The sequence below is a fragment of the Hylobates moloch genome, unplaced genomic scaffold (assembly GCF_009828535.3).
Source record: "Hylobates moloch isolate HMO894 unplaced genomic scaffold, HMol_V3 SCAFFOLD_2, whole genome shotgun sequence".
NCBI lineage: Eukaryota > Metazoa > Chordata > Mammalia > Primates > Hylobatidae > Hylobates > Hylobates moloch.
This window is the reverse complement of record NW_026652277.1, coordinates 13,927,193-13,953,584: the sequence shown is the minus strand read 5'-3', so window position 1 is coordinate 13,953,584 and position 26,392 is coordinate 13,927,193. Positions and strand designations below refer to the sequence as shown.

Genomic DNA, 26,392 nt, shown 5'->3' with positions numbered 1-26,392 from the left:
TGAAGCAGGAATTTCAGAGGGCAGGCCTTAGCTCTGAGCTCCACTGCACTGTCAGCTCCAGGAGGGCCCAGGGAGGTGCTTCAACTTTGTGACCCCACAGCACCCAGAAGGCCCTAAACAGAGGCCAGAAATGTTGCCTTGAGCTGACTTGAGGTGACATCACAGACTCCAGACCCCAGAATGAGTATTTCTTTTTATGTCAGCCTGATCTGAGTTACAGTGCTTAGTATGGCACTGCCATAAAATAGCCATGTATTATGTGTTTGTTGACTGAGTTCCATCAGTAATCTCGCATCACACACACACACACACACACACACACCCCTTCGTTATTTTTTTATTTACATTCTTTAGATACTGTAGCGTCTTCATATTTCTTTCTAGTTAAAAATGCCTGTTGAGTGCAGTGACTCATACCTATAATCCCAGCATTTTGGGAGGCTGATGGGGGAGGATTGTTTGAGGCCAGAAGTTCAAGACCAGTCTGGGCAGTATCATGAGACTTCATCTCTTAAAAAAAAAGAAAAGAAAAATTAGCCAGGTATGGTGGCATGCACCTGTGGTCCCAGCTACTTAGGAGGCTGAGGTGGGAGGTTTGCTTGGGCCCAGGAGGTCAAGACTGCAGTGAGCCATGATTGTGCCACTGTACCCCAGCCTGGGCAACAGAGCAAGACCCAATCTTCCTTCCTTTAAAAAAAAAAAAAGCCAACACATAAAATGGGTTATGTCTCTCTACTCAGTTTTTATACTCATTGAAAGTTCAGGCCAAATAGCAGACCCCAAAAACTGTCTTCAGTCTGAGGCATGTAAATTGTCAGGCTGTGTCTTTTCTTTGTCTTTCTGCAGCTCCTGAAGTTCTCGCCCAGAAACCTTACAGCAAAGCCGTTGACTGCTGGTCCATCGGGGTGATTGCCTATATCTTGTAAGTACTGCCTGCTGCCTCTACTGGCCTTTTTTTGTTTGTTTGGCGAAATATACATGAAACAAAATTTACCATTTTTAAGGGTACAGTTTAAGGGTACAGTTCAGGGCCATGTTTAAGGGTACAGTTCAGTGGCATTAAGTCTATTCACAGTGTTGCACAACCACTATTACTATTCACTTCCAGAACTTTTCCATCACCCCAAATGGAAACTGTACCCTTACGTAAAAACTCTTTTTCCCTTCTCCCCTAGCCCCTGGAAACCTCTGTACTATTTTCTGTCTCTATGAACTTGACTCTTCTGGGGACCTCATATAAGTGGAATCACACAGTATCCATCCTTTGATGTCAGGTGTATTTCACTTAGCAAAATATCTTTGAGGCCCATCCATGGTGTAGCATGGGTCAGAATTTCCTTTCATTTTAAAAGCTGAGTAATATTCCGTTGTGTGGATAGACCATGTTTTGTTTATCCCCTTGGTCCATCGATAGACATTTGGGTTGTTTCCACCTTTTGGTATCATGAATAATGCTGCTGTGAACACAGGTGTAGAAATATCTGTTTAAATCCCTGCTTTCACTTCTTTGGGGTTTCTATCTAGAAGTGGAATTGCTGGGCCATGTGGTAGTTCTACATTGAATTTTTGAGCAGCCACCATACAGTTTTCTGTAGCAGCAGCACCACCAATTTACATTCCCAGCAGCAAACACAAGGATTCCACTTTCTCCACATCTACACCAACAGTTGCCATTTTCCTTTTTTTCGATAATAGCCCCCTAATGGGTGTGAAGTGGTATCTCATTGGGGGTCTCAATTTGCATTTTTCTGATAGCTAATTAAGCCTCTTTTCATGTGCCACTTTGGCTTTTTAGTGGATATAAACCACTATGGAAATAGTGCATCTCTCAAAGAAGTCATAATGAGAAAAAAATGCAATGAAAATCTCAATTTCGCCTTTAGATTTCTCATTTCTTCTGAGACGTCTTATCTCCATAACCCAGGAAATGCAATTCTAGGCCATAGGCTTGTTGCAGTTGTTTCAGGATCATCAGTTTTGTTTCTTATTTGTTTTGCTTAAGTCTACTGTAAAGTTATTTTTAAATTACAATTTCTTTTAGAAGTTATACTTTCAAATGCATATTATGGAACATACTTTTAGGGTAGGCTTAGGCCAACTTGTTTATGCAATTGCTAGGAAATGAATTTCCCCATTTCATCATCCCCAAGGAGGGAACATTTCCTTGCAGAAAGAGCCCCCTGCACACCATGAAAGACTGCAGGGGATGGTGATTGGAGGAAGTTCTGGCAGTGTGTGGCATCCTCTTCTCCTCCAGGAATGCTGGAAACATCCCCCCACTACACCACCACCACATTGGTTTTGGTGCAGTATCTGAGAAGCAGATGGCCTTTCTCCAGCATTCAGCTGGGCTGCATTTGTAGTTTAGTGTGGATTTAGGTAACAGTGCCTGTAGATTCTTGCCGTTATCACAGGAGAATTTCATCCATTGCAATATTGGAAAAGGGCAGATTCATCTGAGCTTTAAAACTAACATAACTGCACTTACAGAATGCTTTCCCTTTCAAAGGACATGGATCACCTTTTGCAGTTTTATCCTTCTGAGGTGTGTTTCACACCCTTTTGAGAATTTAATGAAAGTAGTGGATCCTATCCCCTCATAAAATCACATGTGTGCATGCACACACACACACACGCACACAATTTTGCATACTATTTTCTCAGGGGGTGTGGTCGTTGTCCTGGGTAAGCAGACACTGGACAAGAGCCCTGTGTTATTCACCCTGGCTCTCTAAGTCCTCAATTAGAAATCTTATCAGAGGTCCTGCCTCATCCAGCTTGACTATGGAAGACCTAAGGAAATAAACGCTAGGCCAGGCCTCTTCCTGCAAAGAACTGAAGCTGGCATCAGTCGTCTAGAGAAGCTGGTACCAGTCCCTGGGGCTGGGGAAAGTAGCCCTTTTTTGGCCTTCTGGTTATTTGTTCCTTTATGTCTATCTGAACCTTGAACCATGACTCTGGTCTACATGAACGTCTGTGGACTCCCTTTGGGTTTGTTTGTATAATTATTTCCCTGAAGTTACAGCCTTGGGGGCAGGCATTGGTACAGCTCTGGGTAGGTACATATTGACAGATATTGACAGATGTTTCTTAGAATGACTGGGATAAGCAATTTAAAACTAAGCTATGATGTCTCAGTCAGATCAGGCTGCTACAACAAAGTGCCATGTGGTTTAAACAACAGATATTTATTTCTCATGGTCTGGAGGCTGGAAGTCCAAGATCAAGGTATCAACCAATTCATTTCCTGGTGAGGGCTCTTTTCCTGACTTGCAGACAGCCACCTTCTTGCTGTGTCCTCACATGCTGTAGCAAAAGTACAGAAGAGCAAGCTGTCTGGTATCTTTTCTAATCCAGTCACTGGCAAAGAAAACAGGATCATCATGGTTGGCCAAGTGGAGCAATTGACAGTGGGGAGAAGCCATGAGTGAAAGCACAGTTCTTATAATGAAGAAGGAGGCAGAAAATAGGTCGGCAGTAGGCAACTAACCACATCTGTCATGGACCATAGGTAGGAAGATGTTGGAAAGAGGGCCAGCATGGCTAGAGATAGTATCAAGACAGTACATCAGAAGGCAACATGCAAGGAGTAACCTAGTGCCCGAACAAAGAGAGACTGGGTAGAAAGTTTGGATTTTAACCCAAGAGCAGTAGGAAGGGTTTTGAACAGTGGTGTCATCTGATCTGATTTACATTCTAGTATTATCCCAGCCACTCTGAAGAAAGCATTGGAAGGAAAATGTGGAAGATGGAGACTGAGTGGGAAGCTCTGGGCAGAGGAGCAGTGAGAGGCACTTCTCCTGGGGAGGCAGTGATTATGGGGAGAGTGGTGGAGAGATCTCAGATATATTTTGGATGTGGAGGATGAAGGAGAGGGAGTCTTCAAGTCTCAATCCAAGGAGTTGGCTTAAATAACTGTGTTGATGGTTAAGAAAAAGGAGAGAGGAGTGGTAGAGGAGCCGATTTAGGAGGGTGGGTGAGATCAATAATTTGGTTTTGGATACATTAAGCTTGAGACCCTTGGGAGATACCCACTGAGTAGTGTATGCACATGTGGAGTTCAGGAAAGGTCTAGGATAGAGATCCTGGCACGTACTTCTGAGTATGATTTGACAAGTGGTGCACCCAAACCCTTATGATTTCCACATACACTGCAATATTTACCAGGGTTCAAGTGTAGTATTAAGCAAAGACATGCCGTATTTCCCTGAGTATAAATTTGGTAAGTTTCTACTTGATGGTTTCCTGGTCACACTAGCTTTGCCCCAGAGACTAGTCCCAGATCAATTTCATGACTGTGTCAGACTTCAAGATGGCAGCCTGGGCTTCTGTTTTCCCTGGTGCCTTCCAGAGCTCTGTGAGTCCCAAGCAGAGAATGAATGGACTCTTGGCATCTCAGTTGTATTCTGTAAGATGTTCCGACTCCTATGGGTGATAGGTCAAATCCTGGGTACTTGGAGAACCACCAGCCTCAACTTTACTATCAGTAGATTAATCTCCTTACGAATTCATCTTTTCTCACCATACAGATGGTTGGTACTCTGTTGAGAGGCATCGAGTCTGTATCATCTTTCCATGTTTCACCCTTTGCACGGTGCCTGGAATAGAGAAGGTGATCAATAAATGCTGGTTGTTGACACTAAGAATGATAAGTTTGAGGCTGGGGGTCTGATGTACAGGGAGGCCCGTGCACGGCTATAGTAGGTCACAGAATGCAGTGGTCATTGAGGACAGGGAAAAGCCGCATCAAGCCGGGTCTAGAAGGTTGGATAAGCAGAGAGATAAGAGCATCAGACAGGACAGGGGAGGGAGGCAAGGACCGGAGCAGGGTGCCGCAGCCTGTGTGAGGGCTCATGAAGCTATCCTCTGACTGTTCTGTAGCCTGGGTTTGTGTCGATGTCAGAGGTGGGCACTGGATTTAAGCAGCATTAGACCTCAGAACTCGTGTGTCTCATTCTCAGACTCTTTCTCCTTCCCGTGGGTCCACCGTGCCTGGTCTCCCATTCCCATCTAAAGACGTATGCACAAGGCCACTGAGTGGTCCATGACCAACAGGCAGCATGCCAGGGAGGCCGCCTCCCCACAGGGAAGGCACGGTGCGCCTCATTCTTCCCAGCCACTGTAATGGAAAAGAGGTCAGCCCCTGCAGTGTTTTGGAGCGTAGCACTCTTATTTTTGTTTGATAAACCTGTCACGCTGAGATATTAGACTGCAGCCAAAGTGTCCGTGACAGGCCGTGGCACCAAGTTTTCTCCTCTTGCACGCCAGATAAACATTCCTCCTCTTGCTGGTGTGCGCACTTGATAAATTGGCCCTCTTTTGGTCTCCATTTATCTACTATTCATCATTTGGAAGGAGAAGTATTTTTTCCTACCAAGGACACTCATTTTTAAAAACCCATGTGATGAGTTCTTATCCTGCCAGGAATCTTGCTTTGGGGATTAGGACTTGCAAAAAACATCTTTGCTCAAATAGCTTATGCTGCCAGGAAGGGCTGAGGATGGCGTGGGTTGCGCTTTGTGATAAGCGTGTTGGTGTCCAGTGTGGCGGGCTTGGCTCAGCCAAGACAGCATAAGGTCCAAGGCACAAATTTTCTCAGTCAAGATGAACCTCAGCATCTCACAGATCAATCTTGATTCTGTGTTAACATGTGGCCCGCCTTTCTTCTCAGAACTTGAAGGATACTCATTTTTTGAATGATTATTTAATGATCATTTGCCTAAATTATACTCAAGTATGCTGCGTATTGTGAGGAGACACCGTGGATGTGGGCTAACAGCTGAGAAGGATCCTAAAGAGATTCCCACTCCCAAATTGGAACAGGCATGTCAAAGGCACAAGAGCAGGCCGGACGGGTAGGCTGAACTTGGCCATGGGTGGGGAGACCTCAGACCTCTCTGCCTAGAAGAAACTCTAGGCAAAACGCTGATGGTACCCCGCTTTCTTTAGTGAGCCTCTACATTGCTCACTTTTTAAAATTTGCTCACATAAATGTCGATTTGCCCGTGCATGCAGCTGAATTAGCTTTGGAAGAATGGAACAGGGAAGGCCTAATCTGCATGCTTATATCCATGTTCTGAAACAAAAGATGATCCTCGCCAAGGCAGTTCCCATCCCTCTGAGCAATTGACAGCTGGCTCTTGATGGAATACATATGTTCCAAGGAGAACTTGAGCCCAGGCATCCCCCAAAGAGAATGCAGCGTGGTCACCGAGCCCCAAGCCCTGGGGGGTCGTGATAGCTGTTATTCCTATCAGTATGAGGAGTGCTGACTTTAACAGGGACCTTTCACTGATGTGGCCAGCGGGCAACAGTCACCTGGTTATATTCATGAGCTTTGTGAGGTGGGCCACGGTGCCTCATTCAGGCCACTGTGGGCCCATGGTCTGGATTTTGGCTTTAGAAATTTGTAAACTCAATTTGATCTGTTTATTCATCTTGTTCAGACATCTTTGTGAATTGATTCACACTAACTAGACTCAGAGGAGAAAAAAAAAAGACTGGACTATCCATTTACTAAATCATACTGCAGTTAGTGCTTCACAAGGTAATTGAATATGCGTGTCAACAAACAAACATGTTCTGTCCCCTATAGGAAGTGCTCCGTGAGAAACCGAACGAAAAGCAGAAGTTTTCTTTCTTTTGGAACAGGGTACCAGAGCAGTGGAGGCGGGTGGCCTTAGATATATCCACGAAGCATGATTCTGCTGAGCAGCTCTTTCTATCAGCTGGGTAGCACAGCTGACCAGTTCCTTTTTTTTTTTTTTTTTTTTTTTTTTTAGAGACAGGGTCTTGCTTTGTCACCCAGGCTGGAGTGCAGTGGTGCAATCATAGTTCACTGCAGCCTTGACCTCCTCGGCTCAAGTCATCTTCCCACCTCAGCTTCCAAGTAGCTGGGACCATAGGAGTATGCCACTATGCCCAGCTAATTAAAATCAAAACAAAAAAAACTTTTTTTTTTTTTTAGAGACGGGGTCTCACTATGTTGCCCAGGCTAGTCTTGAACTCCTGGCCTCAAGTGATCCTCCCAAAGTGCTGGCATTATAGGTATGAGCCACCGTGCCCAGCCCCTACTGACCAGTTCTTATGACCCCTCCTTTCTTCTGCTTTAAAGACCAGCCACCAGCCACCCACCCTTTCCCATTATCACTCCAGCATCGTTGTTTGATGTCAGCAGGCATTGATTGTTATGATTCCCAGTTGGCTGATTTTAGTTCATGGATTGCATTTCGGTTTGGCTGCTTTCCAAGGGTTTTCGGAAAGGACCTCGTCTCCCCATCATGTTCTCTGCCAATAGAAAGAGCTGCTCAGTGGAATCATCCTTCTGTGGAGAAGGTGGCCTGGAGACCAGCACAGGCTTCGTGAATATATCTAAGGCCACCCGCCTCCACTGCTCTGATACCCTGTTCCAAAAGAAAGAAAACTTCTTGGGGATGGCTAAATGCCACCTGTGGGTTGTGAGTCCCTGCAGCTTTAGTTGCAGGCAGAAGTTGGGCCATATTTCAGCTTTGTTAAGCTGAGGCAAGGGACTTGAGTCATTGTCTGTGACAATTGGTTTACTACCTGTAACCCCTCAAAATACTCTGGTGTCAAAGAGCAGGTGCAGGAGGTACGCAACAGTGATGGGGGAAACTTCACAAGCAGTGCAGTTGAGGGAAATCGGGCTTTTAGATGGTGAGGGGAGCAACTCCCTGCCGGTGACCTCAGGCTGTGTGGAATGCACCAGCTTCTGTGGCTTTGCCTTCAAAGGCCATGAGGTAGAGAGGGCACCACAGAGCGAGAGGTCAGAAGGTAGTGGCTCACAGCCGTCACTTTTGTGCCCTGAATGGCATGGCTTCAGGCCAGGTGGAGAAACATTTTACTTCCTGTGCTCTTATTTTCATCTTAACCCCATCTCCTAGAAGCCATAGTTTATATAGCAGCTAAAGGCTTTGGGATATTTAGCCTGAAGAATGGAAGGCAGGGATTGACATCCGTTCACTTAACTCACATTTATCGAGCCTAACATGTATCAGGCAGTGTGATGGGGATGCAGAGATGGATGTATCACCGGCCTGGCCTAGGAGGCACCTACTGTCTGCTGGAGGTGACAGACAGTAAACAGGTAAATTACAATCTAGTCTTACCAGCTGCCTGAAATGGGAGGGAGGTGGTGGGGCAGCTCCTAGAACAGAGCTGGGACTCTGCCCTGGCCTGAGGAAGCCTTCCCAGGATAGATGACAGCGATCTGGGTTTGGAAAGATGGGTGAGAATCTGCCAGGAGAGAGCTAGTCCAGGCCGTGGGAAGGGCTCCGTCTTCAATATCTGCCTAGAGAGATTGATGGTTTATCCTCTAAAGACTCAATTATCTAAAGATAAAATGTGCTGTTTGTGTTTGAGAAAAGAGGTGCCATTCAATTAGAAGCATAGTGTTTAAATTAGAGTTTGAAGGAGTTGAATCGAGCTTTGAACTTTTAATGTCAAACTTGGGGATGGGGAAAATATAGTCTCTGAATTATCAGGATTTTTCATTCCCCTAGCAGGACACTGTGCACACGGAAGAATCAGGGGCTCTTTATTATGGTTTTAAATATGTATTGGATTTGCACAGAAGCAGCACTCAGCAGGACAGGAGCAGGGCATAGATGATGAAAAGAACCAAAGAGCATGCACAGGGGGAAAATGCCCAGCTCCACGGCGAGTGGCACAATAGCAAGCAGGTGGCTTCAGGCCCCATTTGTGATGAAGAGAGTAGAGATGGAGGCTGGGAGGGGAGGGATTCCACTGCACACCAGCAAGTCAGGGAAACCCTGGAGGACATGGGTGGGAGGATCCTTGGAAGAGTTGATCAGAAGCCCACGACTCAATGCAACACCATGTCATGTGGTGCACGGTGACACCTTCCCGCTTCTGGTCTCTTTGCCATCCACATTCCAAGGGCTTGTTTTCTAGTCCATCTCAGAAGTGCATTGTGAGGAGTCAGCCAAGAGGACACGCCGAAAGTGCAGTGAAAGGCCTCAGCCAGTGGGATGGAGGGAGCAAGACGTTGCCCAGGGGCCATTGTCAGCCTATGCAGATGCGTAACTGCTTACCCATCCAAACTAGGAGGGAGGGAGGGAGGGAGGGAAAGAGGGAGAAAAAGAAGGAGAGAAGGAAGGAAGCCAGGGAAGAAAGGAGGGAGGAAGGAAGAACCTAACCACCAAGTAAGCAAAGTCAAGCTGCAGAAATCGAACTTGGAAATCCTCCATGGGTTCTGCATCATCGGTTTGCGCTTGGTGCTAATCGCCTCCAGGTTGGATGTCTGCACCCCTCGTGCTTTGGTGTGAAATCCACCCTCGTGAGAACTAACTCATCTGCTTTGTCCCTGGTGTGCACTCAGTTTCACTGTTAGAATGAGCTGCGCTGAAAGTGCTTTTTTCCCAACTTCCTGCAGATGTGTTTGGCCCTTTAGGAGGAGGTTTGGTACTCTGCACAAATGCTCTGGGCTTCTTGAGGTGGTGTCCATCTGGCTAATGCAGGAATCAAAACGTGGATTTTGCTGCTTACTAGTCATGCCTGGGAATGAGTTTTATTCTCCCTCCCCTCCTCCCCGCCAGTGTTCAATTTCAGTCGTGCATCAACTTTCTAAGGAATGGGTTTCCTTTTTCCTCTCCAGTATTCCCTTTCCTTTTTCCCCTAAATCTTTTCCTAATCTGCTTACTCCTCAGTTTTCAAGGCATTGTCCAAACCTCAGGGGGTGCAGCAGGCATTTATCCCCATTGCATTTTCATCACGAGTACTTTGCCGGAGTCACCCTCTGCATGGTTTAATATGTGAACCATTCCTAGTTTCCACAGCCTGCTCTCTTGTAAGTTTGCAAGGAGAAAGCTCTGGAAATGCACACAATCGAATATACGGTTACTGAAATCACTGGATTACATTTTTATAACGATTCAGGTCTCATTGGCCATTAAATGCTGTAAACCCAAATAATATGCTGAAGCCTGTTTTGATTACTAAGTTGGCCTTGCAAATAAGTACAAAAGATTTATCAGCTTTTAAAAACTTTGCTTTATTTTATTATTTCTTAAAGTCTGTCATATTATACAGAGTAAGATGAATACAATTCAGATTTCTTCCTACAGGGTGCAGACATTCATTCAATAAACATTTGTTAAATATTGACCGAGTGCCAAGGCAGAGGACAGACAGTGGCCACCCAGTGGTCGCTACATGTGGACACACTCTGTTGTCCAAAGGAGAATGCCCAGAGTTGATTGATTTTGCTCGTGTTTTTCAGACCCCCATTGGACCTGGGTTGGCCTTGAAGCTTGCCTAGTTTGTAATATACATAGAGATTTGTTGTTTTGGTCACTTTTATGGCGCCTTGGCCTAACTGCATAAAAAATATTCCTTAACAAATATGCCTTTCAGCAAGCGTTCTCGGGAAAGCTTGAGCTGTTCTTAGAATTGAGGGTTCCTTGGCTAAGTGTTCAGAAATACTGACATGCAAAGATCAAACTTCTAAAGCAGGTCGAGTGCATTCTGTCTTCATGTTCATAATACAGCCCTCAGAATAATGACCAGAGTCAGCATCTCCCTCTGTACCTTCTGCAGCAGCTTAGAAGGTTATGTCAGGGTGTACAGTTGTTAGTGGGTGGTTCTGAGACGTTGCCCAAAATTTTAAAATATATTGCTTCATTTTCATGGGTAGAGTGTGGGACATTGAGGTGAATCCTCAGGGCTCATCTGCTCCTCTCTCCACCTCAACATTGCTCCTCCTGATGCTATGTGGCTGCCCTCGCACTTCAGCATCTTTCAGCTGGAGGAACCTGAGAAGGAGGAGATGGAGTTGGGATGAAAAGGAGAAGAGGGGGATAAGGGTGTGGGAAGCAGCATTTAATGATCACTATGTCACTGGAACTTTCAGATGTTACATCTCTAGTATCCATCCATCCATCCATCCATCCATCCATCCATCCATATTTTTGTCTGTGTATCTATCTGTCTGTCTATCTATCTATCTATCTATCTATCTATCTATCTATCTATCTATCTATCTATCCATCTGTCCATCTGTCCATCTCATCCATCTACCCATCCATCCATTCATCCATCCATTCATCTGTCATCCATCCATTCATCCAACCATCCTTCCATCCATCTATCCATCTTCTATTTATCCATTCATCCATCCATCCACCCATCAATCCATCCACCAATCCATCCATTCATCTTTCTGTCATCTGTCTATCCATTTATCCATCCTTCCATCCATCTATCTATCTACCTATTTATCCATGTCATCTGTCTATCTTCCTATCTATATCTATCTTCATTATCATTATCTATCATCTACCTCTATCAGTCTGTCATCTATCTATATCTATCCATCACCTGTCTGTATATCTATGTGTGTTTTATGTGTCATACATATTAGCATATGGAATACATGACATATGTTCCAATATTTATATAAAGTGGGTATTGTTATCCCCATTCACAGAATAAACTGGACTCAGAGAGGGTGACTCATTTCCCCAGTGTCACTCACGCAGTTCCTGATGGAGCTAGGCTCTGCACCTGTGTCTCCTTTCCTCTGACTTCTTGGCTGAGGAAGACTTTCCACACAAGGAAAAAGTCACCCTTTTTCCTTGAAAAATCACTTCTATTCTCCTTCATGGCCTTTTCTACCAGTTGGATTAAAACAGAGAGTTCTGGGTTGCCATTAACTAATGATTATTCAGTTATCAGTGTGAACTGCTACGTTCAAATATTTTTTCATAAAATATTTAAAATAAGTGTCAGCACTTTCACAGGTATTTAGAAAATTCACTTATGTCTATTAACTTTATTTCCCAATTTCTCCCAGTCAGCGTGGCACTCCTGTGCCTTGGCCAGCCTCACAGAGCCTGCAGGGTCTCGCCAGAGGGAACCCTTTGCCTTTGTATTCTCTTGCAGCTTTGCATGGGAGCGTGGCGCTGAGAAAGTCTTCTCCGTCCTGTTGGGATTTCCTCAGTATAGACACAGCCTCATTGTTCTCCAGGACCTTTCTCCACAGACAGGGGCCATCATGATCCTGGCCATTGTCCTCCCATCTGTCTTCAGGAACGCAGACTGGGTAGAACATTCCGCATTGATTTTGGAACTGCAAGACTTCTGGTCTGTTCTTCATTTCTTTCTTTTTTTTTGAGACAGTCTTGCTCTGTCGTCCAGGCTGGAGTGCAGTGGCACAATTTCAGCTCACTGCAACCTCCGCCTCCTGGGTTCAAGCAATTCTCCTGCCTCAGCCTCCTGAGTAGCTGGGATTACAGCTGCATGCCACCACCCCTGGCTGATTTTTTGTATTTTTAATAGAGATGGGGTTTCACCATGTTGGCCAGGCTGGTCTTGAACTCCTGACTTCATGATCCGTCCACCTTGGCCTCCCAAAGTGCTAGGATTACAGGTGTGAGCCACCGCACCCAGCCTGTTCTTCATTTCTTTGGCAGGTCATGTGGCCTTGTCTCTGGCTCTGTTTCCAAAACTATGGTATAAAAAAATCATGACCGTCTGACTGCAGAGGCAGGTTCTGAAAGAGAACATGCAAGTGTGGTGTTTCTCCGTCTTTGCAGTGGCACATGTGGGTTGATGTCCTAAAGGTTAATATGACCTGGCTCTGGAGTTGGACAAACAGTAAAATTCTGTGCTGTCCCTTAGATGTAAGCAAGTAGCCTATTCTTTCATGCATTTAATTCCTCATCTGGAAATTGAGGATTGAAAAACTTAGCTTAGAACTATGCATTAAATGAGACAATAATATAAGTAAATTACATAGCCCAGTGCCTGGCACAGTGACAGCTCAGTACATGGTAGATGTGGTTATTAACTTTTACAGGACACATTCACCAGAAGTGGTTTCTCTACTGTAGAAAAGTAAACGTTCCACTGTCCCATTTAAATAAGGCTGGACTGCGGAACCCTGAGGGGCAAGACCTGGGTCTGTCTTACTCACTGCTCCATGATCAGCATTTCGCACAACACCAGTGCTCTGTCAGTATCTGTAGAATTGGCCAAGCATGGGTGTGGTTCACGCCTGTAATCCCAGCACTTTGGGAGGCTGAGGCAGGCAGGTCACTTGAGGTCAGGAGTTCGAGACCAGCCTGGCCAACACGGTGAAACCCCATCTCTACTGAAAATACAAAAATTAGCCCAGCTACTCGGGAGGCTGAGGCAGGAGAATCACTGGAACCTGGGAGGCGGAGGTTGCAATGAGCCGAGATCATGCCATTGCACTCCAGCCTGGGCAACAGAGGGAGACTCTGTCTCAAAGAAAAAAATAATATAATAGTAATAACTGTGTGTGTGTGTGTGTGTGTGTGTGTGTGTGTGTGTGTGTGTGTGTGTGTAGAATTGGCTTGAAGTAGTCTTTGTTTTTCTAGACCAGAGCTCAGGACACATGCCCAGGTCTCTTCTTCAGCTCCCTGGGACTCACTTTCCCTGTCTCCTAAACAAGGGGTTGGACCAGGTGATAGCTTCTGGACCCCAGAATAAAATCTTTGACTGTGCGAATCCCCCTGTGAAAAGTACTTCTTCAAACATACTTTTCAGCTTCCGGTTTGAGGACTCAGGCTGGGAGCGGGAGGCGCCACCTGTCGGCTGTGTCGTAGGCGGGGCAGTTGCTGGTGGGAGGAGCTCTGCAACGAGGAAGTCCCTGGAGGCCATTGTTGGGCGCTGGACCGGGTTTGCCCGGGGCATGTTTGTTGAAGTTTCGTTGTGTTCATTCCAGTCTGCCTTGAGGGCTGTCATTTAAAGTGGATGCCATTGGCCATCAGGAGGCTTTACTGCAAAAATAACTGAAAAAGTACTACACTTGGGAAAATTTGGTTCGGTTTTCCTTTTTCAGGGTAAACACCTATTTTGGGATGTTCAGTACAACTTCTTAAGTCAGTACACACACACACAAGCATAAATATTTTACACAAAGTTATTTCTTGTTCATCAAAGAATAATCAATCAAATATTCATTAAATAGTATTGAGGCCAGGCACAGTGGCTCACACATGTAATCCCAGCACTTTGGGAGGCAGAGGCGGGCGGATTACCTAAGGTCAGGAGTTCAAGACCAGCCTGGTCAACACAGTGAAATCCCATCTCTACTAAAATACAAAAATAGCCAGGCGTGGTGGTGGGTACCTGTAATCCCAGGTACTTGGGAAGATGAGGTGGGAGAATTTTTTGAACCTGGGAGGTGGAGGTTGCAGTGAGCCGAGATCACGCCATTGCACTCTAGCCTGGGCAACAGAGCAAGACTCCATCTCAAAAAAATAAATAAATAAATAAATAAATAAATGTTATTGAGTGCTAATGAAAGACACAGGCTGAGTATGATGGCTCATGCCTGCAATCCCAGGATTTTGGGAGGCCAAGGTGGTAGGATCCCTTGAGCCTAGGAGTTCAAGACTAGCCTGGGCAACACAGCAAGATCCTGTGTGTACCAAAAAAAAAAAAAAAATTAGCCCGGTATGGTGGTGCACGCCTGTGGTTCCCACTACTCAGGAAATTGAGGCAGGAGGATTGTATGAGCCTGGGAGTTCGAGGCTGCAGTGAGCTATGATCATGCCACTGCACTCCAGCCTGGATGATAAAGCTAGACCCTGTCTCAAAACAATAAAAGGCAGATACAAAAGAAATACTAAGCCAGGCGCGGTGGCTCACGCCTGTAATCCCAGCACTTTGGGAGGCCGAGGTGGGCGGATCATGAGGTCAAAAGATCAAGACCATTCTGGCCAACATAGTGAAACCCCGTCTCTACTAAAAATACAAAAATTAGCTGGGTGTGGTGGCACGCGCCTGTAGTCCCAGCTACTCGGGAAGCTGAGACAGGAGAATTGCTTGAACCCGGGAGGCGGAGGTTTCAGTGAGCCAAGATTGCGCCACTGCACTCCAGCCTGGCAACAGAGCGAGACTCTGTCTCAAAAAAAAAGAAATACTAGATATGGCACAGTCTTTGTCCTTCAGTGACTCATTGTCAAGGTGTGAAGGTAAACATTATAATCATGATAATAAGCCATAATATCTTTACATTTCTTTTTTCTTTTTTTTTTGTAAACGGAGTTTTGCTCTTGTTGCCCAGGCTGGGGTGCAGTGGTGCGATCTCGGCTCACTGCAACCTCCACCTCCCAGGTTCAAGTCGTTCTCCTGCCTCAGCCTCCCAAGCAGCTGGGATTGCAGGTGTGCGCCGCCACACTCAGCTAATTTTATATTTTTAGTAGAGACGGGATTTTACCATGTTGATCAGGCCGGTCTTGAACTCTTGATCTCAAGTGATCCACCCACCTCAGCCTCCCAAAGTGCTGGGCTTACAGGCATGAGCCACCCCACCCGGCCAATAGGCCCATATCTTTACATTTCTTTTTTTTTTTTTTTTTGAGACGGAGTCTCGCTCTGTCGCCCAGGCTGGAGTGCAGTGGCGCAATCTCGGCTCACTGCAAGCTCCACCTCCCGGGTTCACGCCATTCTCCTGCCTCAGCCTCTCCAAGTAGCTGGGACTACAGGCACCCACCACAACGCCCGGCTAATTTTTTGTATTTTTAGTAGAGATGGGATTTCACCGTGGTCTCGATCTCCTGACCTCGTGATCTGCCCGCCTCGGCCTCCCAAAGTGCTGGGATTACAAGCGTGAGCCATCGTGCCCGGCTCTTTACATTTCTTAAGAGAACCCAAGAGACAGGTGGGTTGGACTGTGAAGAATGAGAACTGTTTGGAGAGGGACCGAGTCGGGTGAGGGGTGGCAGTCCTTGAACACAGGCATTTAACGACTCAGGCATCCAGCCACCTTTTGCTGAGCACATGCTGTGTACTGGTCTAGGACCAGGGTTGCAAAAAGGAATGAGGCATCACCACCCTTGGGGGGCTCAGACTCTATCAGAGAAGACAATGGGACGTAGACAGATAGAAACCAACACGCATGCCTTGATGATGGTGCCTAGGAAACTTGGAGAACACCAAGCTGGGGGCCTGTCCTGGCCTGGTGGGATCAAGAAAGACATCACTGAGCATAGACCCGTGCACGGAGCTTTGGGGGAGAGCAGGTCACGTCTGTGCACAGCGGGAGAAGAGCAACCCCGGGCACAGAGAACGATGTGTAGAAAGGAATTTTCTCGACTGAGGATGCAAGGCTTCCCCTGACCAGCTCCAAATTACCTTTCCTAGGTATCTTTTACACTTCCTGTTTATTTTGAAGGTTAGTGTTGGGTATCTGTCCCCCTGATCCCCAACCAGAATGTAAATGGCATGAGAATAGGGACTCGGACCGTCTGTTCCATGCCTGGGACCTGGTCAGGGCTTAGTCTTTGGTGACAGCCAGAGGAGTCCCTGACAGGCAGTTTTATTAATATAAGCTTCCCACCCTGAATCCCTGCTGTAGATGCAGGTCACACCTCCTCCCGGGAACCTTCCCTGATTACCTGTCAGACTGCTCTCTCTCCCCTGCCTTCCTGCAGCAGCTGTGGAGGAGGAATCCACCCACTCCGTAGCATCCAGCCTCTGGGCCCTGGCCTGCAGGGCTCACCCCTTTTGCGTCCCATTTGCAGCTCTGCAGCCCAGCAGGGCCTAACGGTGTTGAGGCTCCTCCCCTCTTTCAAAGTGTCCTTCTCCCCAGCTCCACCCTTGACCCTTGACTCAAACTCACCAACTGAGCAGGTGGAGGGCCAGGGAGATGACCTAATGTGTAATCAGCTAGGTGATTTTTGTCCATGCCAGGGGCTTGCTGGCACACAAAAAGAAGCAGATAAACTAGCTGTTCTTACCCAGCCAGCCAGCCATGCCAGGCTTCCAGGGAATTTGAGTCTGGTCCCCATCCACATACATACATGCTTGAATATGCCAAGACCATGGGGACTTTGGGGGCTGTGGCGATCTGGCTAAATCAACACCTGTCTCTGGTCACTCAAAGTCATATCTGTTTGAAATCGCTGCTGGCCAAACACATCATGGGCCAGATCAGGTCTGTAGAGCGTCTGTGTGCGACCCCTGAGCTGAGTGATCATCTTATCTGCTGTCCCGGTTTTCATGCATGTGCTGATGGCTCTATCCCAGCACCCCCATGATACACCTGTCCCTGGCATCAGGGCTCTAACTCCAGCTGCCTGCTGGCTGCCTTCACCTGAATCTCTCACATGTACCTGGTCCAGCTCTCCCTGGCCTGAAAGGAATCACTCATCGATATCCTTTGTGGGATGTTGGCAGTTCTAGGTGCATGGAACAGATTCTCTCCAGTTGCCTTAAGGAAGAGGGATTTGTTGCACAGCTTCGTGTGGAATGAACTGGAAGGCCTTGCACTGATGCGGCCACAAGCATGGGTTCCTCTCACAGCCTCACCACTGAGTGGAGGTCTCTCCTCCTGGCCCATGCTCTGCCCTCTTCCCTGCTTTCTTTTAGTGTTCAGTCGAAACCTAGGCAAGATCCAGTGTAGTTATCAGAGCTAATTACCAGGGATGGGGCTGCCTCGGGGAGTTGGCTCAGCTGCCCTCTCTCTTACTTACCCCGCCTGCAAAGAACTGCCTGGAGCCGCCTCTCTGTGTAGGCAGCATCCACTGAAGAGGGAGCTGGAATTACCAGGTGCTGTGGTTGATACAGCCAGGCCACCCCGGCCACCTGCTCTGTGTCCTGCATTCCTCACACAGTGGGCATCATCTGTAGTCCATGCTGGGGACCTTTGAGGCATCCTGGCCTTCGCTGTTTACACTGTCCTACACCAGATCTGCCCGGTTCTGTCTGAACTGTCTGTTCCTCCGTCCAGCTCCACTGCAGGCCGCCCTGTCTTCTCTGGCTGCAACGAATTGGCCACTTGTCTTCCTGCCTCAAACCCGCCACATCTCTGCTGCAAAGCCACTTGTCCCTATCGCCCCTCTGTCTACACCATTCAGGGGCTTCCTTCTACCTGCAAGATAGACCACCCACCTTAGGGTGGGGAATACAGCCCTGCCAGGCCTCACCTCAACTCTGGCTGCACACCAACTTACATGCCGCACCGCAGCGGCAAGCTGCTCCTCTATGCTCGAATAAACTGCTGTTTTATGCCCCATGCTCTTATTCCCGGGCAGCCGCTCCTGCCGGCAGCCCACCTGTTTCTCCCGTAAAATTCCTGCTCATCCCCTAAGACAGGGCATAGGCATCCACCTCCTCCACTCCCACAAAGCTGCTTGGCTTGCATGCCCTTATATACCCAGAATAGCCTCTGCACATTTCTATTGCTACTGTCACTCCTGTCACTATTATCTCTTTATGTGCCTCTCTCACCCACTCTGAGCTCTTGCAGGCAGAAACTGGTTCTTAACTTAGCATTGTATTTCCAGTATCAAACTCAGTATCTGGTATATAGTAGGTGCAACACTGATACTTGATGCGTGAGTGCTTGGTATACCTCCTCCTGGCCCAGGTAGGCCTACGTAGGCCAGGAGGCACCAAGTGACTATGTGTATGTCAGCCGATTAAAAATGAAGACAGTGGCTGAGTGCAGTGGCTCACACCAGCACTTTGGGCGTCTGAGGTGGGTGGGTCACCTGAGGTCAGGAGTTTGAGACCAGCCTGGCCAACATGGTGAAACCTCATCTTTACTGAAAATACAAAAAATGCCAGGTGTAGTGGCAAGGTGCCTGTAATCCCAGCTACTCTGGAGGCTGACGCGGGAGAATCGCTTGAACCCAGGAGGCAGAGGTTTCAGTGAGCCGAGATCGCGCTACTGCACTCCAACTTGGGCAACAAGAGCGAAACTCCTTCTCAAAAAACAAACAAAATGAAAACTGTGAAATACTATAAGATCCATACAGGGCTGGGTGTGGTGGCTCATGCCTGTAATCCCAACACTTTCGGAGCTTGAGGTGGGTGAATCACTTGAGGCCAGGAGTTTGAGACCAACCTGGCCAACATGGTGAAACCCCGTCTCTACTGAAAATACAAAAATTAGCTGGGTGTGGTGGTGCGCATCTTTAACCCAGCTACACAGGAGGCTGAGGCAGGAGAATTACTTGAACCCAGCAGGCAGAGGTTGCAGTGAGCCAAGATTGAGCCACTGCACTCTAGCCTGGGCAACAGAGTGAGACTCTGTCTCAAAAAAAAAAAAAATCCATACAGAAATACTTTTTAAAAATCACTGCCTGATAATAGCCATCCTAACAGGCGGGAAGTGGCATCTCCATGTGGTTTTGATTTGCGCTTCCCTGATGATTAGTAATGTTGAGCATTTTTTCACATGCCTGTTGGCCATTTGTATGTCATTGAGAAATCAAAAAGGCAAGGACTGGGGAGGATGTGTGGGTCTATGGAAAACAGTGTGGCAACCCCTCAGAAGATTAAAAATAGAACTACCATATATAATCTAGCAATTCCAAAAAGATGAAAATCAAGATATTGAAGAGAGATTCACACTCCCATGTTCATAGCAGCCGTATTCACAACAGCTGAATAGGTGGAAACAACGTAAGTGTCCATGAACATATGAGCGGGTAAGGAAACTATGGTAGATGCATACAATGGAATACTATTCAGCCTTTAAAAAGGAGGGAATTCTGCAACATGTGACAACATGGGTGAACCTCGAGGACATTGACACGGTGCTAAGTGAAACAAGCAAGGCATAGAAAGACAGATACTGCAGGATCCCACTTATACAAAGTATCTAGAATAGTCAAACTCATAGAATGAAAGGTGGAAATGGTGGCTGCCAGGGACCGGAGGGAGGGACATGGGGAATTACTAATCACTGGGTATACAGTGTCAGTGAAGCAAGATAAATGTGTTTGAGAGACCTCCCGTGCTTCATTGCACCTATTGTCAACAGAACTGTAGTGTACACTTAAAGATGTGTTAAGATGCCAGGCACAGTGGCTCACATCTGTAATCTCAGCACTTTGGGAGGCAGAGGCAGGTGGATTGTTTGAGCCCAGGAGTTCGAGACCAGCCTAGGCAACATGGCAAAACCCTGTCTCTACAAAAATAAAAAAAATTAGCTGGGCATGGTGGCATGCACCTGTAGTCCCAGCTACTTGGGAGGCTGAGGCAGGAGGATCGCTTGAGTCTGGGAGATGGGAGGGTGTGGTGGGCCAAGATTGCACCTCTGCACTCCAGTCTGGGTGACAGAGAGAGACCCTGTCTCATTAAAAAAAAAAAAAAAGTGTTAAGAGGGCGGATCACATGTTAAGTGTCCTTACAACAAAATAAAATATAACAGTCACCGCCTGGTGTCCCACGTGGCTGTGGCTGGTACTCCCCTAGCAGCACTTTTTTTTTTTTTTTTTTTTGACGGAGTCTCGCTTTGTTGCCCAGGCTGAAGTGCAGTGGTGCGATCTCAGCTCACTGCAACCTCCGCCTCCCAGGTTCAAGCAATTCTCCTGCCTAAGCCTCCCGTGTAGCTGGGATTACAGGCACCCGCCACCACGCCCAGCTAATTTTGGTATTTTTAGCAGAGACTGGGTTTCACCATGTTGGCCAGGCTGGTCTCGAACTCCTGACCTGAGGTGATCTGCTCACCTCGGCCTCCCAAAGTGTTGGGATTACAGGCGTGAGCCACCACACCTGGCCCAGGTAGCATCTTATTTGTTAGACCCTGCCTGTGGGAGATGGGGGCGGAGAGGCAGGGTCCCATCAGAGGGTTCCACTTGCAGGTGCAGGGGCAGGTAGAGCAAACCGAACGCCCCACAGAGAGAATACAAAGTCAGATTGACTTCAGTGCCCGAAGTTCAATTCTTGAGTCCCCTCCCTCTAGTGCATAAGCCAAATAGTTAAGAACACAGGCCTGCAATCCGACAGAATAGGCTCAAGCCCTGGTTTTGCTGCATGTTGGTTTCTTTGCCTTTAAAATGAGGGATGTGCAAGGACTGTATACGAAAAGGGAGGTGTGGGAACCACAAGGAATAGCACCCGTGACCCTGGGCTTCATTGCAGCTGAGCTGTGAGCACCTCTAGACCCAGGGGGCTGAGGGGAGAGGGGAAAAAGGCAACAGGAAAGACAGTAAGATGTAAGAGTTCTTCCTGGAAGATAGACCCGAGGCTGGGATGGAGGCAGTGAAGAGGGCTTTGAAGGTGAATTGCCTTGATCGGGTGTGACAGTTGCAAATGCCAGTGTTATTCCGAATCAGGAACTTTGAAGCCTAGAAAAATTGGGAAAGGCATTATTGCCTTTGAGGACCCTTGGCGATATAATTTGTAGATTATTTAAAGGATTGGATATGTAAAAGAAGCCACACTTCTGGAACATTCGTTAATAACCCTGGGATTACCAGTGTGAATGGATGGCCCCACGGTCACAGAAGTCCTCTGTGTATCAAGTTAAACAGCCCGAAGTTGTTACTTCTCTTAGATCACCTCCACACAGACCTGCTAACGCCATAGCTTGGCCAGGGAGCTCTCTGAAATTTCTAGATCTAAGGAAGATTTTGTAACTTCTGTTTGTCCTTCTGTTATTTTACAATCCTTATTTTTAAATCTTTTTTCTTAGTTTTAACTTACTTAGGCTCTAAGCTCAATCCATTTCCTTTTCCTGTGTCTTCAGTTTAGCCACATAAACACAATGTCCTATAATACAAAAACATGGAAACAAAAAAGAGCTAAGACCAGAAGAAACTGGAATATACATTTCAACAACTGGCACCAAGAGATTAAATCTTTCTCGGAATTTTCTTAAAGAATTTTTTCCTTGCAAAGAAAGCCAAACCCTAAAGAAAAACACCCGCGGTTGTAAATAAACAAAAACCTCACATATCTAGAATTTAGTTTTTTCTCCAAGATGAACTAACATTTTGCTCTGTCTGCATTTCCTAATATGCACATTTCATTCTGCCTGAATCTCATCGTGGGAGAAATGGACAGACCCATCTTGGGGCTCCGGGATTTCCGTGGGCAGTGAACTATGTGCCTGGTAGTTTTGGGAGCCCTGGCTCTTGTTCATTTCACCAAAAGCAGCACATCTTTAAAAATGAAATTTTCCAGGCTGTTAGTCCCTAAAGCAACTTTGTGGGGAGAGATTATTTTGATCCTTATGGGCCCACAGAATGTCTCACAGCCTTTAAAAATGTCATCAGGCACGCCCCTGCGCAGCGGCAGCTGGCGATGTGCGTCCCATGGGAGGAATAGCTGCGGGATGGCAGTACCAAGGTGGTGTTTCTAACCTGTATTGCATTTCTTATGTGCTGACAGCCTAATCCCTCGTGGTCCTGCAGTCTGTTGATTCTTGTTAATTTGTTCTCATTAGACTGGTCCCTAGGCTGTGGCTGTGTGTTGAACAATGTTATATCTATGTGGTGCAATTCAGGGCTTGTTTGGGTCAGAGCTCCCACCATGGGCCGGGCGCAGTGGCTCACACCTGTAATCCCAGCACTTTGGGAGGCCGAGGAGGGTGGATCACCTGAGGTCAGGAGTTCGAGACCAGCCTGGCCAACGTGGCGAAACTCCATCTCTACTAAAAATACAAAAATTAGCCCAGCATGCTGGCAGGCACCTGTAATCCCAGCTACTCGGGAGGGTGAGGCAGGAGAATCGCTGGAACCCAGGAGGTGGAGGTTGCAGTGAGCTGTGATCACGCCATTGCACTCTAGCCTGGGTGATAGAGGGAGACTCCATCTCAAGAAAGAAAGAAAAAAACAAAGAACTGCCACCGTGGCTGCCACCCTCTGGGTTGTCGCAGCCCGAGGAGCAAGTTCTGCACCACACAGCATTGCCCCTGGCCTTCTGGAATCAAGCTCCACCTTCCTACAGCCTTAGGCCCACCTCCTCCTGGCCGTCCAGTGTCAACCAAGGCCAGCCCCTGCCTCCACATGGGCCCCAAGCATGTTCTAGGTCTTTTCCTGAGTGTTTTAGCCAGCCACACTGAATCATAGAGCCACAGTATCTTAAAGCTGGAAAAAATATTAGGGATTTTCTAGGCCAGCCCTTCGTGTTTTCAGGGAAGGAAATTTTGGTCCAAAAAAATGCATCAGTGGTAAAAGTAGCATTGAAACCGATTTCGGAACTGAAATGAGAATCCACGATTTTATGGAATGAATTGTAGTGGGTCTAGTTAATCAGAATTTCCACTCCCATTATGTGTGTCAGATGACTGTTGTCCCACCAGAACTCTAAATTATAAGTCACTTGCACCAGCATCAATATGATCCGTTAAAAATCAACCTTGAAATGGTTCCATGGAAAAATGGGTAGTAGTATGATATTGCAGCCTTACAACGTCTGTCAGCCCTGCTGATACTTACTGCATGTTAATGGGCAAAACCACAACCCTCCGTGTACTCAGTTTGGGCACGGTAGTGTGCCGATGTGCAGGTTACGTGTGTGACAATGTGCAGGTTATAGTGTCTTGTGGCAACTTGAAACTCAAGGTCATAAAATTTCGTTTTCTTCCTCTGGTGATTTCTGAAATAAACTGAACCTGGAAGGGCCCTGAAATGGATATTAAACATATATTTTGTTTGTTTTCTCCATCAGCTCATCCTCTGTTAGGGACAATGTTACATACAGTAAGATCAATAACGTTTATGTGAAGAAGACTGTCTATTAGGTTTTTAGGGTGTGTGGGATTCTGTGGTTAATTCTGTGCAGAGAGTTAAGGGGGACTTCAGTAGTTGTTATTTACCTTTGATCATGACCTGAGTTGACCCTTTTGGCTGTTTATTAAATCGCAGTTTTACTCCTGTGCCACCTAAGCCTGCAGAATGTGTGCTTTCTTGGTTGAGATTATATTTGCAACACACGTGATACAGATTTTCTTTTTCTTTTTCTTTTTTCTTTTCTTTTTTTTTTTTTTTTTTTTTTTGAGACAGAGTCTCGCTCTGTCACCCAGGCTAGAGTGCAGTGGTGCGATCTTGGCTCACTGGAACCTCCACCTCCCAGGCTCAATGATTCTCCCTTGTGGCTCTCCCACCTCAGCCTCCCAAGTAGCTGGGATTACAGGCATCAGCCACCACACCGAGCTAATTTTTTTGTGAGTTTTTTAGTAGAGACGAGGTTTCGCCATGTTGGCCAGCTGGCCTGGACCTCCTGGCCTCAAGTGATCTGCCCGCCTTGGCCTCCCAAATTGCTGGGATTACCTGCGTGAGCCACCGTGCCTTGCCAGATTTTCTTAACTCAGTTGGTAATGTCTCTTCCTTCCAGGCAAAGTGTACAGTCACCACACTGGTTATGCAGATGTTCCAGCTTTTACTCCATTTTGTCTCCTAGGCTCTGCGGCTACCCTCCTTTTTATGATGAAAATGACTCCAAGCTCTTTGAGCAGATCCTCAAGGCAGAATATGAGTTTGACTCTCCCTACTGGGATGACATCTCCGACTCTGGTAGGTCTCCCACAGGCAGCTCCCAGTGGGCGTCCCCTGCGACACTTACACCCAGACCACGTGACCCTTACAGGCCCAGGGGACCCTGGGCAGCTCAGAGCAGTCCTGAGGGTCCTGTATTGGTTGGCTGCTGTAACAAGATACCACAGACTGGGTGGCTCAAACAGCAAACATTTATTCCTCACAGCTCTGGAGGCTGGGAAGTCCAAGATCAAGTTGCCAACACATTGAGTATCTGGTGAGGGCCCACTTTCTGGTTCATAGACTGCTGTCTTCTCACTGTGTCCTTCTCACCATGTCCTCACGTGGCAAAAGGGTCAAGAGAGCTCTCTCAAGTCTCTTTGATAAGGGCACTAATCTCATTCATGAGGGCTGCACCCTCATGACCCAGTTACCCCTAAAAGGTCCCATCTGCAAATACCATCACATTGGTTGGGATTTCAGCATATGAACTGTGGGGGATTAACACACTCACAGCACACAGTTCATAGCAGCTCTCAGGAAGCTTCATGAGCTACATATTTGCATTTGACTTGCAAAGAAAGAGGACAAGCTTGGGACATCTGGCTCAAGCCACGCTGAGAGATGGGGACCCACTCATCCACCTCTCCTAGCCATGCCCTGTTCTGGGAGCTCCAGGAGTGAACCAATAGTAGCTAACATTTATTGAGTGCTGACTGTATGCTGAGCACAAGACACTGTGTATGTGTGCTAACTCACTCAGTCCTCAGGACAGCCTGTCAGGCGGGTATTACTGTTATCCCCATTTGACAGATGAGGAAACCGAGGCCCCAGAAGGTGAAATAACTGACTAAAATAATACAACTAGTAAGGGGCAGAGCTGGGATTTGAAATGCCACTCTGAAACGCTCCTAGGGAAGTTCACTGTTCCTTCCTCAGGGATAAAGATCAAAACCAAGGCCTGTGTAAATTAATGAAATCTCTCTAAGCCTCAGTTTCCTCACTGGTAAGATGAGGCAGGTAATAATATTCCATCTCTACCGTAGAGTGTAGCAGAAGGATGAGATGAGATCATGAATGGGACAATGGGGTCTAGTCTGTGTGAGCTATTCAAAGAGAGCATGTTATTATTTGTGTTACTTCATCCTAAGTGGAAATGCCTTGGTTTCATCTTCAGTCTTCAGAAACCTGAGCCCAGAGTATAGCTGTACAGGGCTCGCAGGAAAGAGCCACATGGGAAGTATTTACCTTCTGAGCTCAGAAGAGCACAGCCTTCCCCAGAAGCCCAGTCCTGTGGGCATTGAGGGGCCACACCCTGCAGTGCAGCAGGTTTTGGGCCTGACCCATGATGTCATCAGTTCTGCCACCCGGCCCCTCACTTTCCCAGGGTCCTGCTTCTGGGCCATCCCCTCTCCTGGGCTGCCAAGTACTCCCCACTTCCCCCAGCAGGGCACAGCTCACTGCATTGCAGTTTCCTGCTCCAGGGTTTGTAATATTCCAAGCAGGCCACACACGGTGCTTTCTGGGGACTTGGTATCCATAGCACCTAGCCCAGGACGTGATGGGCTGAGCAGGTGCTCAGTAGGTTTAGTTGAATCAGCCACATCTAACACATGGAGATGATGTCACCAAAACAGTTCTCTAAGGCAGTGATGGACTAATTAGAGGCACATGATTACAAAGATAGTTCTTCTCTTCTCTCGACCAAAGGTATCACTAGCCACTAGAGGTAAGGGCCTTGGAGCTGGAAGTCAGGGTCCCAGGCCACCTCCTCACTACTGGGTCACCCTGGAGTGCCAAGCCCTGGCTTTGGTTTTTCCCACATGCTGGTGCCTTTGTGTCCAAGGTACAGCAGTCTCTGTGGAGGGCTGGTCTCATATTTTTCATGCTACACACGCTCCTCCTGAAGACCTGGTGGGATCATATTGTCACATCTCAAGTTGCAAAGTGATTCCTTCTCTTGTGCCTTCTTTTTGAACAGCAAAAGACTTCATTCGGAACCTGATGGAGAAGGACCCGAATAAAAGATACACGTGTGAGCAGGCAGCTCGGCACCCATGGTAAGGAAATGCACCCACTCAGCAGACCATGCCATTTAATGCCACCCAGAGGGGCACGAAACTTCCTGTTGGCCATTGTCGTTTATGAAATCCACACAGGATTATTACGAA

At 47.1% G+C, this 26,392-nt stretch overlaps 1 protein-coding gene across 6 annotated transcripts in view; it reads left to right on the top strand.

Moving 5' to 3' along the window:
* The window catches only part of CAMK1D (calcium/calmodulin dependent protein kinase ID), a 485,392-nt gene that overhangs the window by 445,411 nt on the left and 13,589 nt on the right, over positions 1-26,392 (top strand). For all 6 annotated transcript variants that reach the window (XM_058431871.1, XM_032161229.2, XM_058431865.1 and 3 more), the window contains 3 exons: positions 847-922; positions 24,148-24,260; positions 26,203-26,281. In XM_058431871.1, the coding sequence (XP_058287854.1) occupies positions 847-922; positions 24,148-24,260; positions 26,203-26,281 (268 nt within the window). The remainder of the gene's footprint in view (positions 1-846; positions 923-24,147; positions 24,261-26,202; positions 26,282-26,392) is intronic.